We start from the raw sequence: 15,249 nt of genomic DNA, 5'->3' as shown, positions 1-15,249 counted from the left end.
ATTATTTATTCTAGAGTCAAACCATTTATAAGACTGGGTTTATATGAAGCAGTATTTCCACTTGAGACAGGAATTTAATATAAAGACATTTAAAACTGGTTACATACTACGTTTCACGTTTCATTCTCAGCAAGTTGAAGGGTATGATGTCATTAAAAAATTATTCAAAATTCACACAGATGTAAGCAATAACAGATTCTGCCTCAGGCAGTTTGTCTTCATAACTATAGAGTTGAGTTTATGGATTGGCTATCCATGTTTATTATATACAAATAATAATAATAATAAAAAAACCACTGAAAGAACATTAATAAAGTTGCAAAATCAAGCATGCAGCACCTCAGTACCAGAACTAAGGCTGTCTGTGTGCCCTTTAATCACTCCCTATCTGTTTATGGCTTATGAGACTGGTTGCAATTATATGATCACATACTTTTTTACTTCCCCAAACATCTCCAGATTGTTGGTATTCATTTAATGAGCAGGTGTTTAATATTTTGCTTTAGTTGTACCATTTAGTGGGTGGCCTCCTGATATACTACTCAAACTTCTCTTCAAAGACAGAATTATTAATTTCCCCATGACCTCAATTACACCTTTACTAATGCTTCATAAACAATTGACTTATTTTCATAGCTCCTCTCTGAGATGTAATGGAGATTAAGAAAGTAAAGTAAAAAAAAAATCTGCTACATTTTTTGATGCTCAACCTGAGATACAAAACTGCCAATTTTTTTTTTTTTTTGAGAACTAGCATCAATTTTGTGTGTTCAAAGCTCAGCTTCCATTGAATTGTTGTAGCTGATAAAATGTTCACCACTTCTACAAATCAGAATATTAAGTCCGAAAATAAGGAACACAAAACCACCTGTTAATAATTATGTAAATGAGTGATAGCATCACATAGGAATTCCATGATACTAGCAGGGGGACCTATTGGCAGGGGAAAACCTATTTTGTCAGCGGAAGAATAGACATGCTCAAGAATCTATACCATTTTTCCAGATGCTAGAGATAAAAATGTCTAAGGGGCAGACATTCTTCTCCCCATTTTTCCCAGGCCATTGCTTTTGTCCGATTCCTGGTCTTACCCAGGACCTGCAGGTTGCAGCAGTGTTGTGGCAAGTAAATTCAGTTCTAGTCTCTCTCCACAGCTTGAAATCTCAGTCTTTACTCCCCGTTTCAAATCTGTGTACAAGCCATATATAACATTCACTACAGCTCTTTGTCCTGAGTGTGCTTAATCAGATTTTTCCTTCCCTGTGCATGTAGCCTCCTGACCCTTCCCAATCCCCAGCTAGGTTTGATCCTACCCTCACCTGTGTGTCTTTGTCAGCTTGTGACAGTGCCTCAACTCCCTCTGTGTTCCAGCCCCTGACTGTGCCAGCTCTTTCCAGCCGCCGACTGCTTCCTTAGCCAATTTGTCTCCTCCTAGCCCAGGATATTGCTTTACACAGCTGGAACCCAGCAAGTTCACAAGTCCGATCTTCCTTCCAACTATCCATGCCTCTCACTTCTTCATACCTCACAGCAAACTGACCCTTCTCCGCTGTGTGTTTGAACTACTCTTGAATTGGAGCTTCTTTTCTCTGAGGCACCCAGACACAGCCCATCCACGCTATTAACACAAGAAAAATTGGTTGAAGTAACCAATCATCATTCCAGGAGAGTGACAGCAGCAGGAGTGCATTGAAGTAGCAGGAAAATGCTGTTCAGACCTGCATTCTACCTGGTGTCTCTAGTGTACGAATTCATATATTTATTTCATTTTTTTTAGACAGGTGTATAATTGGCTAAATTTAATGAAAATTCTTTGGACAAGCAAAAAATTACATCTCCAGCATGGTGCAGCTATTTCACATCAAATTTTAAGTCCCTGTTATTCGGTATGAGGGACCTGCATTTCTTAGGACAAAAAGTTTCCTCCATTCCTCTCCTTCAAAACCTTTCCCGTTTCCCTCCACTTACCCCTTTCACATCGCAACTGATCAAAATTCAACATTCTTAGAGATGAATGAATTATTTTGGCAATTTAAAAAAAAAACCAAACAACCAAACAGTTTTCCAATCAGTTATGGAAAAATTTGGATAAAGCCTTTTAGTTTGACAAAACAATTAAAACTGGACAAAGTAACAAAAACATAACTTGTTATGTTTACTGCTAAGCAATGCACTTGGTTTGTCTGTACTTACGTGGATCTAGAAGGAAATAACTTAATGAAACTTTCTGTAAGTTTGCAATATTATCTTATTCAAAACTTCTCTCCTAAGAAGAGCTCAGACTGACCCTGCTCTGAGCTCATGCACAATACGCTCTACATTTTGGTATTTGGTTTTCAACAGATGATCCTAAACCAAGAAATGTAGATCCAGATCAGCACCTGCATAGGCGGTTTAGAGACACTGGTTCATCCACACTGAATTTAAATAACTCTGCATGTGCCTGTATGTTGGCTTGGTCTGCATATAGAAATTGGTTTAGACCATGTTTATAAAAGCTGCCTGTAAATAGTTAAGAAATGAACTTATGCATATTTATTAAATTGCTACTTGTGGCTTTAAATGCTTCTATACAGGAGATAAGAAAATAAATTTCTATCACATTTTGAGGAGAACCCAGCTGACCAGACAGTAAATGGCCCAAAGGTCATTAGGTAAATCACTTTATTCCACATCAAGTCAATTTAGGAGTACACATACATGTTTGTTTAAGATCAGCTTCTCAAACTGTGTATTTTCCAAAACAGTTAAGAAGTTGCTAGAAAATAAATAGCTATGTAAATACAGATTCCACGTAGCAAGGATGTGCAAATAGCAGTAACTGCTATCTCCATTTTTCCATCATCCCTGCATTTTGCTCGGTGTGAATCAGGAAAGAACAAGTTCTGTCTCATGCTGTTTCCTATACTTGTATCACTCAGACAACCCCTTGAATATGTCCAATAGCTAATTATGCAGCTATAAAGTGATCAGAGTGAATGCCATTGCCAATGCAATTAACATTCTTTATGTGAGATTAACTGGATTTGAGTCACCTGCATAACTTGCTTACAATGTTAATCTCTCAGGAGACAGAGAGCTGCCTGCCCAAGCATGCTAAATAAAGAAGGTTTCGTCAGGCAGCCAGGTCAAATTTAGTTTCAGAGCTAAATTTGAGAAAGAATCTTTTCATTTTTTTCCTTTTGAAATGGTTTGCTCATAAATAAAGCCTTGTGGTATAATTAAACATTGTTACTCTGTCAACAGCATTCAGAACACAATATATTTGAGAAACAACAAGAAAGGGTAATAAATTAAAATCATAGACATATATAAAATTTTTAATATAGCTTTTTTATAAGCTTTCACTGAGTAAATAAAGTACCCACTTCCCAGGCTTTCTCTGATGAATATTAAAAATCTTTGAAGAGAACTATAAAATAGGTCATGGTTATATGTCATGTCAACCAGTCGTGCTATTAGTAGGGTGACCTTTATAACTTCAGAACAAACTTTGCTTGCAGTTATAAAAGGAGATTGTTAATGCAGTCTGAACACACACCTACAATCTGTTGCAGTGCTTGAGGTATGTGCTGCAAGAAAACCTGCAGGATTGATCCTAACCAGAAACATAGGAAAATCCTTTTCTTGCTTTGGGTGCTGACACAAGTTAACCCCAGAACTCAATTATTCCACTATTTAACAATTGGTCTAGAGTATCACAGTCTATTAGAGAGACTCAGATGACCTTGAGATGTATTATTGCCCTTTCTCTGTTCCTCAAAAAGTTGAGACAGCCATACATGGGACCTCAATCTAATTAAAATGATCCTAACTACCTTAATATATTTTCTCTGCTGAGGCAACTGCTAGAGTGAAGGATTTGATGGTCCCCATAATGCAGAGGCTCAATCTGATTTAAAACTGTTTTCTCTGTCTTTGCTGGAGAGAAGGCATATTTTTTTTTAATGTTTTCATGTTCTAGAAAGAAGTATTAAAGCACGAATTAAAAGGCTTTGGGGAGGGGTTTAATAGCAAAAAGTTTAAAAGCTTTTTTCATGTTAGCATTCTGATGTAAAGAAAAAAAAAAAGAAACATTAGGTGGTTGGAATTTTCACTTCAGAATGCTGTCAATAACACAGATATTTCATTAACTGCAACATGATCTGGATAAAGTAAAGCTCTCTGCCAAAAATGAAGATGTGGAAGAAGACAGGATATTAGGATCACACTAAATTTACCTATGCGGGCCACATAAATGAAAATACTACTGCGAAAGCAAATAGTTTGATTTTTAAAGACATTCTTCTACTGCCTCTTTTTAGGCATTTTTCCATTTTTCATTTGAGAAATAAGCACTTGTGTAGATATTGCAAACTTTTACACCCCAAGCAGTACCCCAGATGCAATAAGCTTGCACAGTCAAGGCACAGAGCACTGTTAAGAGGCACAGGCAAATAAAGTAGAATGATTTTTATCAGTTGCTAGTGGCTTTTTTTTCCTTTTATATACACCTACAATCATGTTAATTTCAGTTTTTACCGAGCATTACGTAAAGACTTGGGAGACCACATCAGACCCTTTTTCACAGCATTATCATTATCCTAACACAACTTGTCAGTATGTGTGGATAACAAATACTGCAAAGCCAAACTGGCTGTTTGACAACCGCAACAAGTACACCGCAAGCACCGAATACAAGGATTTGAAGAAAAACAAGAACAGCTTTGCTCTGAAGTTTATGATACACCCTGACAACTTCTCTGCCTTGAACTATGAATGTATACCCACTGTCTTGAACTGTGAATGTATACCTGGCTTTGGTAGATCTTCCATGTGGCTGGGAAAGATTCTGGGGCTAATTCCCAGGACACAATTGGGACAAGACTCTCTGCCAAAGCCTTCCATATAGTCAGAGCTCAGCAAAGTAAAATGAGGCACAACACCTTCATTATGGGATCTTCAGATTTTTTCCCTCTAACATCATGTCATCATAGCATACTTTTTCTGGAACTATGGTATCTCTTTCAGCCTGACAATGTCTAGAGAACATCAAACACAAATACTTCTTCAAGCATCAGACAAAAATACCTCTTCTTCCCACAGGACCTTATTAGCTGAAAAAAGGTTCAGGTACCAAAGCTAAAATCAAAGATTATTCCAAAACAATCTTTAATATGTCTGAATTGACATATCCTTTAAGACATTTTTGTACTCTTCTTAGTTATGCTTTATACTCTTTTGAGGCTCTTCTAAATATAACTTTTTCCACTGCTTGATGCCAGCCTCTTGAAGTTGATATACTAAGGCTTTCATTGATTTCACTGAGCTTCAGAATCAATATACAAGATATACCTTTGTACATTCTCTTCAAACATACCATTTTAAGTCCAAAGGAAAAAAAATAAAAGGAGTCTGAAATAGTTAAAACAACTTGAAAACTTATCAGAGAACAGTGCAGTTGTATGGCAAAATAGTAAAAGGTTAATTTCAAAACTAATTCTTACTTTATTTAATTACTGCTTCTGTATTATATATTTACAAACCAAGATTTCTTACAAATTGGAATGAAACTTTTTCTGGTTTGCATCTTTCTTTAATTCTGTTCATCCAAAGGCTATGAACCCAAACACAAGCAAAGCCTAATTTATACCACTTACACTTCTGATTTTGGCCTTTAGAATAGTCTGTCCATAATAATAAAGTACCGTGCTGCCTTTTTTTAAGAATGTTAGGATTGATGGATTAGTTATCAATTTCCTTTAAAAGCCAATTTAAGACTCTGTGAACAGACCTTGTCTTCTTGCTTTACTCCAAGATTACACCTTGGAGTTTCATAAAGGCAAAAACTAGCAGTAGTGCTTGGAAGAGAAGGCTAAAAAACTGTAATGCATCATTGCCACTACTCAAAACACGAGAATAATGCTGGGAAGCACTGCTTATACGACCTATTTGCTTTACAATATCTTACTGTGAAAGTTTGGCAATTTTCTGCTAGTAGAAGAATCATGACTTGGGAACAAAAGAAATGCAATCTGCACCGACACTAACAGTACACTGTTAGCAGTGCTTAAATGTTGAAAACTAGGTTTCTGATGCAGAGTTGAAAAAAAATAATTACTTGTTTTGTGAAAGTTCTACATGTATTATCCATAACTATCTCTCAGCAAAGGTTATTGAATAGGTGCCCAGCCAAGTGGATACATTCTGCACATGGAAAATGTTAATTTTCTCCTCTTCTTCCCAAGGTTCTTATTGCTTATTTTATTTTATTGTTTTTGAACTCAGGAAAGGTGTAATCTTTTAGGCTAGATTTCCATGCTATTCCTCTAGGGCCACAAGTTACCACCACATTGACTCAGTTTTTCCAGAGGCAATGCCTCAAGCCAAATTTACTGTACAGGGAGCCAGAGGTCTGTCATGAGTCAGTCACACACTGAAATTAACTTCAGGTATTACAAAAAAGAATTGCAAAGCCAAAAGTAACAAGTGGCTGATTCCTGGAAAGGTTTGAGAACTAGTATGAAACAGTTCCTTTTTCTATGGAGTAGCATGTTTACTAAGGCCCCCTTCATGCTATGGAAAAGGTTTGGGAGTTTGTTATTTGGAAAAGGAATAGAGACATTAATAATCAGATAATTAATACACAGTCTTCTCCAGAGTCAGCATCAGCTGTAGGCTTGCCAGCCACTTTATTAAATTCTCTAAGTCTCTTAGCTAAGATATCTTCATTTTAATTATAAAGTCCATTTTCAAATATGTTCAAAACAGTTCAAGTTGGGCCTATTAATAACATACACATATTTTGATATATTTAGCATATTTTCCTCAACATTTGCAGTACTCCCATGTTCCTCAAACCTGTGAGTCATATTAGAGGAAGGCTGTGGACTTATATGGTTTTGCCTGTGTTCAGTAAAGTCAACCTGAACATGCACAACCAATGTGATATTTCCCAGAGTTTCTGGACTTATTTGATTTACTGTGTATGCTTAGACTGATTGGACTGTCCAGGAGATCCATTGCTTCCTGGAAACATCATGGATAATGCTCTCCAGTGCATTGTGTGTTTGCGCCCTCCTGCACATGAGCTCCTGCTTGGAGTTCAGGAATGGAACACAACTAACTATTCTGCCGGTGAAAGGGTAAGCCAAGCCATCTCCTTTTGTATGGAGCAGAGACCTGGACACATCTGTACAGTGAGCCCAGTACACCAAACACAGAGCTTCAGGGCCAGGGGGCAGCCAGGAAGTGGGCACAGGATAGTTGAATCGTATTGTCAAACAGCAGACCATAACCTGAGCACCTGCTTCTGGCGTGTTATTCTTGTACCATGAAAAGGACAATAGGAAGGGAACATGTAGATAGAAGGGGAATTTTAGACAGCAAAATACCCAGATAGGAAAATAATTTTAAATACATTTTTCTTTAGTTAGTCTAACACAATTACGAAGAATTAAAATATCTGATTTCGTCTATTGCTGATTTTGTTCAGTATTCACAACATTGACTTAGATTATATTTTATGAGTTGATTGTTATGATTAAATCCTGGAAAAAAAACCAGAATATTGTAATTGGCTATGTATTATTTTACATATCAAGACAAACCTAATACGTTTCATAGCTCTGCAGGATATGAAATTACATGCATATTTCAGTTTTTATTCCTACAGTTCAATGCTTTTTAACAAATTATTTTCTTAAGGATTTCTTAAGGCTTTGTAGTTTAGAACTGCAATCTGCTTGCTATCCACAGGGAGTATTACCAGGGATTATCAGTACTTAAACTGATGAAGAAGATATGTCATGTCTCTTTTACATCTGTATAAAGGCACAACTTCAACAGATTGGCTGCAAAGGACATAATTTAATAGAGATCCTTTCTGCCATTTTTTTGCAAGGTGTACTTGTTCTGTCTTTAAAGGTCATATGCTTCCATGAATCCGCAACAAACTAAGTGGAGTGGAAGTCTTCACAGTCTCGTAATGCTGGAAAGCAGCAAATCCTTAGTCACTCATGGATCTCGTCTAGCAGAAACTTTTCTATGCCTTTTGTAAATCCCATAATATGCTTTTTGTCAAGTGGACATACATGCAAATACAGATAGTAATATGTGTGACTGGGTTTTCCAGTGCATCATATTAGACAGAAAGTGAAAAAATTAGGAGCATTTGCTTCAGAAAGGGTGTGAGGATTTCTATGAAAAGTCTTACTGGAACTACAAGCAGTTTTGTTCGGAATTTTGGTACTGTATCAAGGACATCAAAGAGGTGTAGCAGGAGGGAACATTTAACACTCTCTTTTTATATGCATATATGTTTTTTCTTTAGCAGTGAGGGTTTTTTTCCTTATTGATTTTCTTTTGTTTGCTCAAGATGTCTCAACTAATCCCTACTAAACCATAGCTAAATGGTAAATACAAATGTCATGGCTGCAGGATGTAGCACAGCAGGATTTTGCAGTTTTGCTTCTTATTCAGTTGTTAGTAGGATGGATCCAGCTCTAGGTTCAGTATTACTCTACTCTTGCTCTAGACCCTAACCATAGGGGAAATGTTCCTAACAACTTCTTGTCTTGCCTACCAGGTCTGGAAGCTGTTTCACACAGGAAACATTCATTTTTGACCCATTCAGCAGCATCAAGAACTTAAATGATGCCCTGGCTTACAGGATGAAAGACTGTTTCATGCCCTTTAAAAAAGAAGTGAAAAAAGTATCTCTATATATTTAAGAAGTTGATCTTGGGATTTTTTCCAATGACTTTTAACTGATGAATTGAGCTCTTTCGTGCTCTCCTACAAAGGTTTGATTTCACAACCCCACAGGAATAAGGAATTATCTAAATAGGCAAAGCTGGTCCAAATCTCTGTTAGGCAGTCATTGTCAACTGTATTAGAAGTAGCTTAATTACGTTTGGCAATTTGGTGAGGGAGAGCATTATATCTTGCATTACTGTCTATGATTGTATGCATACCACTAAGGACCTCCAATTAGACTGAAACTATGCACTTAGAAGGAAAATGTTGAGCCATCACAGCTCCATAATTATAAATTGCAGCCTTTGAAACCTGGTCGTCTTCAGAAACTGTGAACTGCATCTTAAGCAGTACTACGGTGTTTTGTTAACCTTGTTTTGTCTCATATTTTGACGAGTCACCCAGGTCAATTCAGTCTATTACATCTGTAGTGAAAAGCAAAAAAAGGTTGAGTTGCTTTACCAAAAACAGTCAGCTCTGCTGGATCGCTGTCTCGCTCCCCCACCATGTTTGTTCCAACACAAGTGTACATGCCCGCATCACTTTTTCTTGTGTTGGAGATCATCAGCTTCCCACCACGTATCTGTTTCAAAACAAAGAATAAATTTTTAACTTCAGATAAAAAACGATATCAGAAAAAGCTACCCTCTTCGGCAGCAAGTTCCACAACTAAGGCATTTAAAACTTTGTAAATATATGTATAGCTTCAAAATTATAATCCTATATATTTAAATATCTTTAAGCTGTTGTAGAAACACATTTTATCATACTTACCGATTTTAACTGTATTTAAGTTTTTTCTTTGGTTTTCATTAAACGCTTTACATTTCAGAGTTGACATTTCTTTCTGCCTCTTTGGCAACACAGAGCGCTTCTATTTCTTGCATGATGACATATAAAGCACTCTTAACATCTCTCTCAAGAAAAAGACAATTTAACTTAGTTTTATTTAGTTTATTTTATTTTACTGGTGTCTGAACAGTTTCCTTGTTTACTGATTAAGACAGATTTTCTCTTTTCCTTGATGCAAACAGGCTGAATCTAGCCCAAACTGAGAATTCACCTGACTCCCTTAAGACTTAACATTTTCTTGGCTACAAAGGGTGCTTATTAGTGTGTAAGAGCAGGGCAGTTGAGAGAAATAAAGTAACAAATTTGCAGCTCATGAAGTTACAGACAGTGTCAAAAGTTAGACAATAGCGTGCTTCAGACTAAGCTAGGAATATAGCCAAAGAAAATTGAGAGTCAGGGAATGATAACCAGTTCCCTGGCATTTTTCCTTCTACTCAAGCAGAACCTAGCAGAGACAGCCTGGCCCACAAATAGCAACTACTTATAGTTTAGCTTGAAATACTTCCTTAGGCATCCGAAGCCACAAACAAGCTTCCTGATAGTACTTCCATACTGAATGTCAGCACTGAATGAGTCACATATCGTTACATACAACATAAAACTTCATTGAAGGAATATTAATAGTGAAAAGCTAGGCATTTAAAAATTAGGAATTAAATACGTGTCTGCACCCATATTTATCCCATTTACTTGCAAATACTATGACATAGTTCTAATAACTTAGGTATTTCTGCTGAACCCTTTTTCCTTCAGTACAAGGAACAAACTGTCACAGAATTCAACCAGCATTACTCATTTACTCAAAATGTACTCCTACTCAGGAACAACCACTCTTTAGAACATAACTTCAGTCTTCATGTAGAACACACATCCCAATTACTACACTAAATACAACACTACAGTATCATCCTAAGCTGTTGGGTTTTTTTCACATGGAGTATTTGTGTACCTCATAGATATGACTGTATCTTAAAACACCTCTTTGATAAAAGGTCTGATATTCTCCCTTCACTGAACTGAGATCTCATTTCTGTGAACTGAGATCTAGAAAAGGTAAGGCCAAACCGGTCAAAGACATCCACTGAGTCCCCCTTCTAACAGACCACCTTACACAACCAAATCTACAGCTCTAATGGGACCTCTGTTACACTGGTTATACAAACCAAGCCTCAGGAAGTTCAAGTTGGAGACCCAAACCAGAAGGAATAATCAACCTTCCCCCCTCATTTGGGAAAGGTCAGAAGGGCAAACTGCCAAGAGTAATGATGAGTCTCTGTGGGAAAGGCTATAAAGCTGTAAAGTTCTGCTGCACGCAGCTGTGGAGCTTCGATGCAGGCCCTATGTCTATAGGCAGCCATCTCGGTTGCACTCACACTGATCCGCTCTTCCTTGTCATCAATACGGACTTTATCTTTCTTCCAGTAGATGGTAGGCTCAGGGTGTCCACGAGGTGGCTGGCACTCCAATATGGCAGGCTCTCCAGCTGCCACCACAACATCTGTAGGGTTTTGGCGGAAGTCATCCCGTAGCACTATTGCAAAAAAATGAGGGAAAGAAGAAATAAATTACTAGAAGTGATCACATTGTAGGTGCGGGGGGAAAAATTACATGCAGATACATACAGTATTAAACAATCAAACAAAAATGTCTCAACCATTATTAGGTGATGACTTTGCCTCTTATATTTACTATGAAAGAACTCATAAAAGAAGTTGCCTAAGGCGTGACCTTTTGTTCAGTGGAGGCAGATTTCACATACATGTTTTTTTTCCCCTTGTTTTTTCTCAATAAGAACATGGCTCTGCATTTAAGTTAGAAAGACCTGTAGCACCCATTACACTTTTTAACCTTGACAAGGTTGCTTCCCATCCTTGCAAAAGTAACACTGCAGGTCTGATGTTGTGTTCATAACAAAAATCAACATGCTGAACATCTGGCTAGCCTGGATCTTCAACTTCAGCATAAGCTAGGTAAAGTGACACAACTGATACCGAATTGCAGTTGCAACTTGATTAAGGGTATTGTTATTATTACTGTTATTATTGTTATTACCAAGTATATGCCAAAGTGATCACCAGTTATGAAAGGTGTCAGAGAAATCAAACTGATTGTAGTGTGGTTCCAGCATGTTTATTTCTTCCTTTTATTTTTTTAGTTTTAATATTTCTGCAACTTTGACCAGTGCTGTCCCATGACATTGAAAGAGCATTTAAATCACCAAACTGAGAACTAAATTAGGCAACACAGGCCAGCTTCATATGTAAATCAAGCTTCTGTAAAGAAGGATTAAGTCCAACTAGCTGGCTTCAGTGTGTTAAAATGACATCCACTTCATCATTATTCTTCTATGTGTGTCCTAGTCTCTAGGTTAATTGACATTCTTATAAACATAAAATTGAAAATAGCTCTAGACGAGCTACTGAAATAGAATTTAGGGCATTTCCCCTCCTTGAATTTCAGCTACGTATGGCTTTCATTACAGCTTTAAAACAGTTCTCGCCCTTAATGGAACCAAGGCCCTCTGAGAAATTAGAAAACACTGTATCCTCATGAAGGGGCAAGTCAGGAAGAGTTCAGCAGAAATTGCTCAGTCTCATTTCATAAGCAGAGATAATTTACTGCTTTCAATGTTAATAAAATGTGCCCCGTTTTAACATTTGGAACTGAATATTTTTCTCTTCTGTAATAAGCCAGAAGAAAATATGATTAATACATACAAGAATTGGTTTCTGAATGGGCTGAGGTGAGTGGGCTGTATATATGTGGCACTCAGAATGACATATGAGGGAACTTTTGGTGTTCCCCAGTTTGGGATATACAGGTAGATCCCAGAGGAAGGAGGGAGTTAATTGGAAGTTAATTCCTTTTCTAACAAAAAAAAAAAAAAAAGAAAAGAAAAAAAAAGACTGATTATTTAGGTCTTGCTCTTGAAGAATAAAATAAAAGTGACAGGACACAGTTGGCAACAAAAGCAGCCCTGGCAAGAACCCATAGTCTTCTTAAGTGACACACCCAATTGACAACTCTTTTCTAAAAAATAACTTAACAAAAATCTCAGCCCCGAAGTATTTCTCATTAATACAAATCTCTCATACGCTTTTGATTCACAATAATCAAATTGACAGAAATGGAATTTTTAGATCTTCAAGATCAAATGGAAGAAATAAATTATGCAAAGCACAACATAGAAACAGTAAGCTGAAGATCATGGACTGCTGACTATTTGGCATTACAACATTTTGCAAAGCCAAGAAAGCTAATACCACAGCAATTTCAGGGAAAGACCAGAAAAAAAAGTCTTACAATATTACATATTTTGGGAAGCATCTTTATGTGTCTCTGTGATCGCTATGATACATAGGAAGAAAAAATACTTTCAGGCAATGTTATACCGTCTTTCATATAACTGGCAAATGGATAAATGTCAACTTTTTCCATTATTATTACACATAAAATAAATATTATTTTTTATTGTCTTGATCCTTTGTACAATTACAGATCTTCAGTGCAAATGCATTAGTGGAAAATCCCCAGAAAATCAGCAGATCCTACAACATAATGACTTTATACTCCTGACTCCTAACTCCTGACAGCAATATTAAGGAAAGCATTTTCCTTGAACGTTTCACAAGGCTATATGAAGCTGACAAATACAGTTTCTTGGGGTGATACGCAGTAAATTACATTAACTTTCTTTGAATCATCCCAGCAACTGTGTAAGGTTCAAATCAGCCTCAGAATATGAGGCTAAGAGGTGATTTGATTTTATCACATTCCTTTACCCAAGTCTTACTGCAAATCTGGCTTGAATGGAAGACAAAATTGATGCTACAGGGTTTACTTAATCTTGCTGTATACCTCAGCACATATGTGAATCTTGAATAGATATATCTAACCATTTCCATCTAAAGCATTCTGTTTTGGAGAAAAAAAAACAAAAACCATGGTTGGAGAAAAATGAAATAGGGAAAAAATAAAGCGTGGACAAAAAAACAAAGATAAGAGAAAAATGTGTGGAATATAAATTAAAGAGAGAAAACAATCCAGAGAAGGGGAGAAGTAGCACTGTAAATTTACGGAGAGAGAAAACAAAAACCAAGTACAGGAAAGAAAATTAGTAAGAATAAAAGCAAAGAGAAAAACAAGGTTAAGAGCAGAGACTGTCATTCCTGTGATTCAGCACTTTTAATGCAATATAACAACAATGACAAAGCAGAGATATTAATCTGATAGGTACAGCCACCCCAGCACATCCAAACATCACCCCCAGAGAGAAGCCGGGAAGAGGTAGGGCGCGTGTGGAGGAGACCAGGGCAGGAGCTGGCAAGCTCGTCTGTCCCACTCCAGTGGCACAGAAAGCCACAGAAGAAAGGAATGTCAACTGGAAGTTGAGTTCACACTTATTAGCACAGTAAATGGAAAAGTCGCAGCACAGCTTAGTGCATTCACCATATCTAATGGCACAATCATCTGTGAAAAGAGAAAAATGGTCGAGAGCTGCAGAATATTCCTCAGCCAATTATCCACAATTGCTGGGTACTTCCAAATAACTAACGGTGTGCCTGAGCAGATAGCTCTGTCCACACACTGGCAAGAGGCTTTTGTCCACTTGAGAAGCCAGCCCTCCTCAGGGCCCCTCTTGGCATGGCACAAATACTAGCAAAATTTAAAATATTCATCGCAAGTGGTGAAACATCAGGCTCCTCTTCCTCATCCCATGTTCTTACTTTGCCTTAGCTGCTCCGCTCTGCCAGCCCAACAGCAGAGCAAACATCCTCATGTTTCGAGAGGCAAAGCCTTGGAAGGGCAAAATCTTCCAGATGGTTAACCTTGCTGTCGATGTAGGTACCGGGGGACCAAGGATCTGAAAAGGACGGCTAAATCCTGCACACAGCCTACAACAGTGCTGCGGACAATTAAAGTTTGATCGGTCTCTTTGTCGCTCGAACAAGCTGATGCTGCTCAAACAAGATAGATGTCTGTGAGCTGCCACATCGGTCTTTAAGGCATGCAAAGTCCTGTACGGCCATTTACAGGTACCCGCGAGTGTAATCACGGAAAGCAAGCACATCCAGCCCCGGCAGCGCCGAGATAACCGCCGGCAGGCCTCGCACCTGCTGGAGCAGGGGAGGAAGCAGAAGAAAGGAGCCCTGCTACCAAGGCAACCGCTTCCCAGCACCTGCCAGCTTAGGCCCAAATCCAGGCCTCAGTCAGACTGGTGCTCATAAACTCAGGGAATTACATGGAAACCGAATTAATTTCCTCAACTGAGGCTCCAGCAATTTGTTTAAAGGAAGCAGAGATAAAGCCACGACGTTTACGGGGTAGGAGGGAAGGTGGTGGGGTTAAAATTATTCTAGGCTAGATATCCATGCCTTAATCCTTCTTTCCACTACAACAGCTTTCAAGCCCTTAGAAAGAAAACATTTTTATAGGATTTACATTTACATGATGATTACAAATAACCATCTGTCTGCTTCCACTTTTTCAATCTGGTCCATGTCCCATGAGCCCACAGCCTATGGTCAGAGCAGCTAAGCTGGAAGGAAGAAGTGGATGCCCGTCAGGAGGCTTTGGGATAATTGCATTCTTCTCCCACCAGCGCTCAGCTCTCCACCTCCTCCCCCCAGCACACACGGTGAACATCTGAGATTACTGGGA

General features: G+C 37.9%; 1 protein-coding gene across 12 annotated transcripts in view; it reads right to left on the bottom strand.

Moving 5' to 3' along the window:
- The window catches only part of ROBO2 (roundabout guidance receptor 2), a 471,362-nt gene that overhangs the window by 136,394 nt on the left and 319,719 nt on the right, over window positions 1-15,249 (bottom strand). For all 12 annotated transcript variants that reach the window (XM_055702516.1, XM_055702520.1, XM_055702523.1 and 9 more), the window contains exons 3-4: window positions 10,962-11,119; window positions 9,199-9,319 (exon numbers count right to left, since the gene is read on the bottom strand). In XM_055702516.1, the coding sequence (XP_055558491.1) occupies window positions 9,199-9,319; window positions 10,962-11,119 (279 nt within the window). The remainder of the gene's footprint in view (window positions 1-9,198; window positions 9,320-10,961; window positions 11,120-15,249) is intronic.

This window comes from Falco cherrug, chromosome 2 (genome assembly GCF_023634085.1).
Source record: "Falco cherrug isolate bFalChe1 chromosome 2, bFalChe1.pri, whole genome shotgun sequence".
In the NCBI taxonomy this organism is placed as follows: Eukaryota; Metazoa; Chordata; class Aves; order Falconiformes; family Falconidae; genus Falco; species Falco cherrug.
Note: the sequence above shows the minus strand (reverse complement) of the source record. Positions and strands in the feature narration are given on the sequence as shown.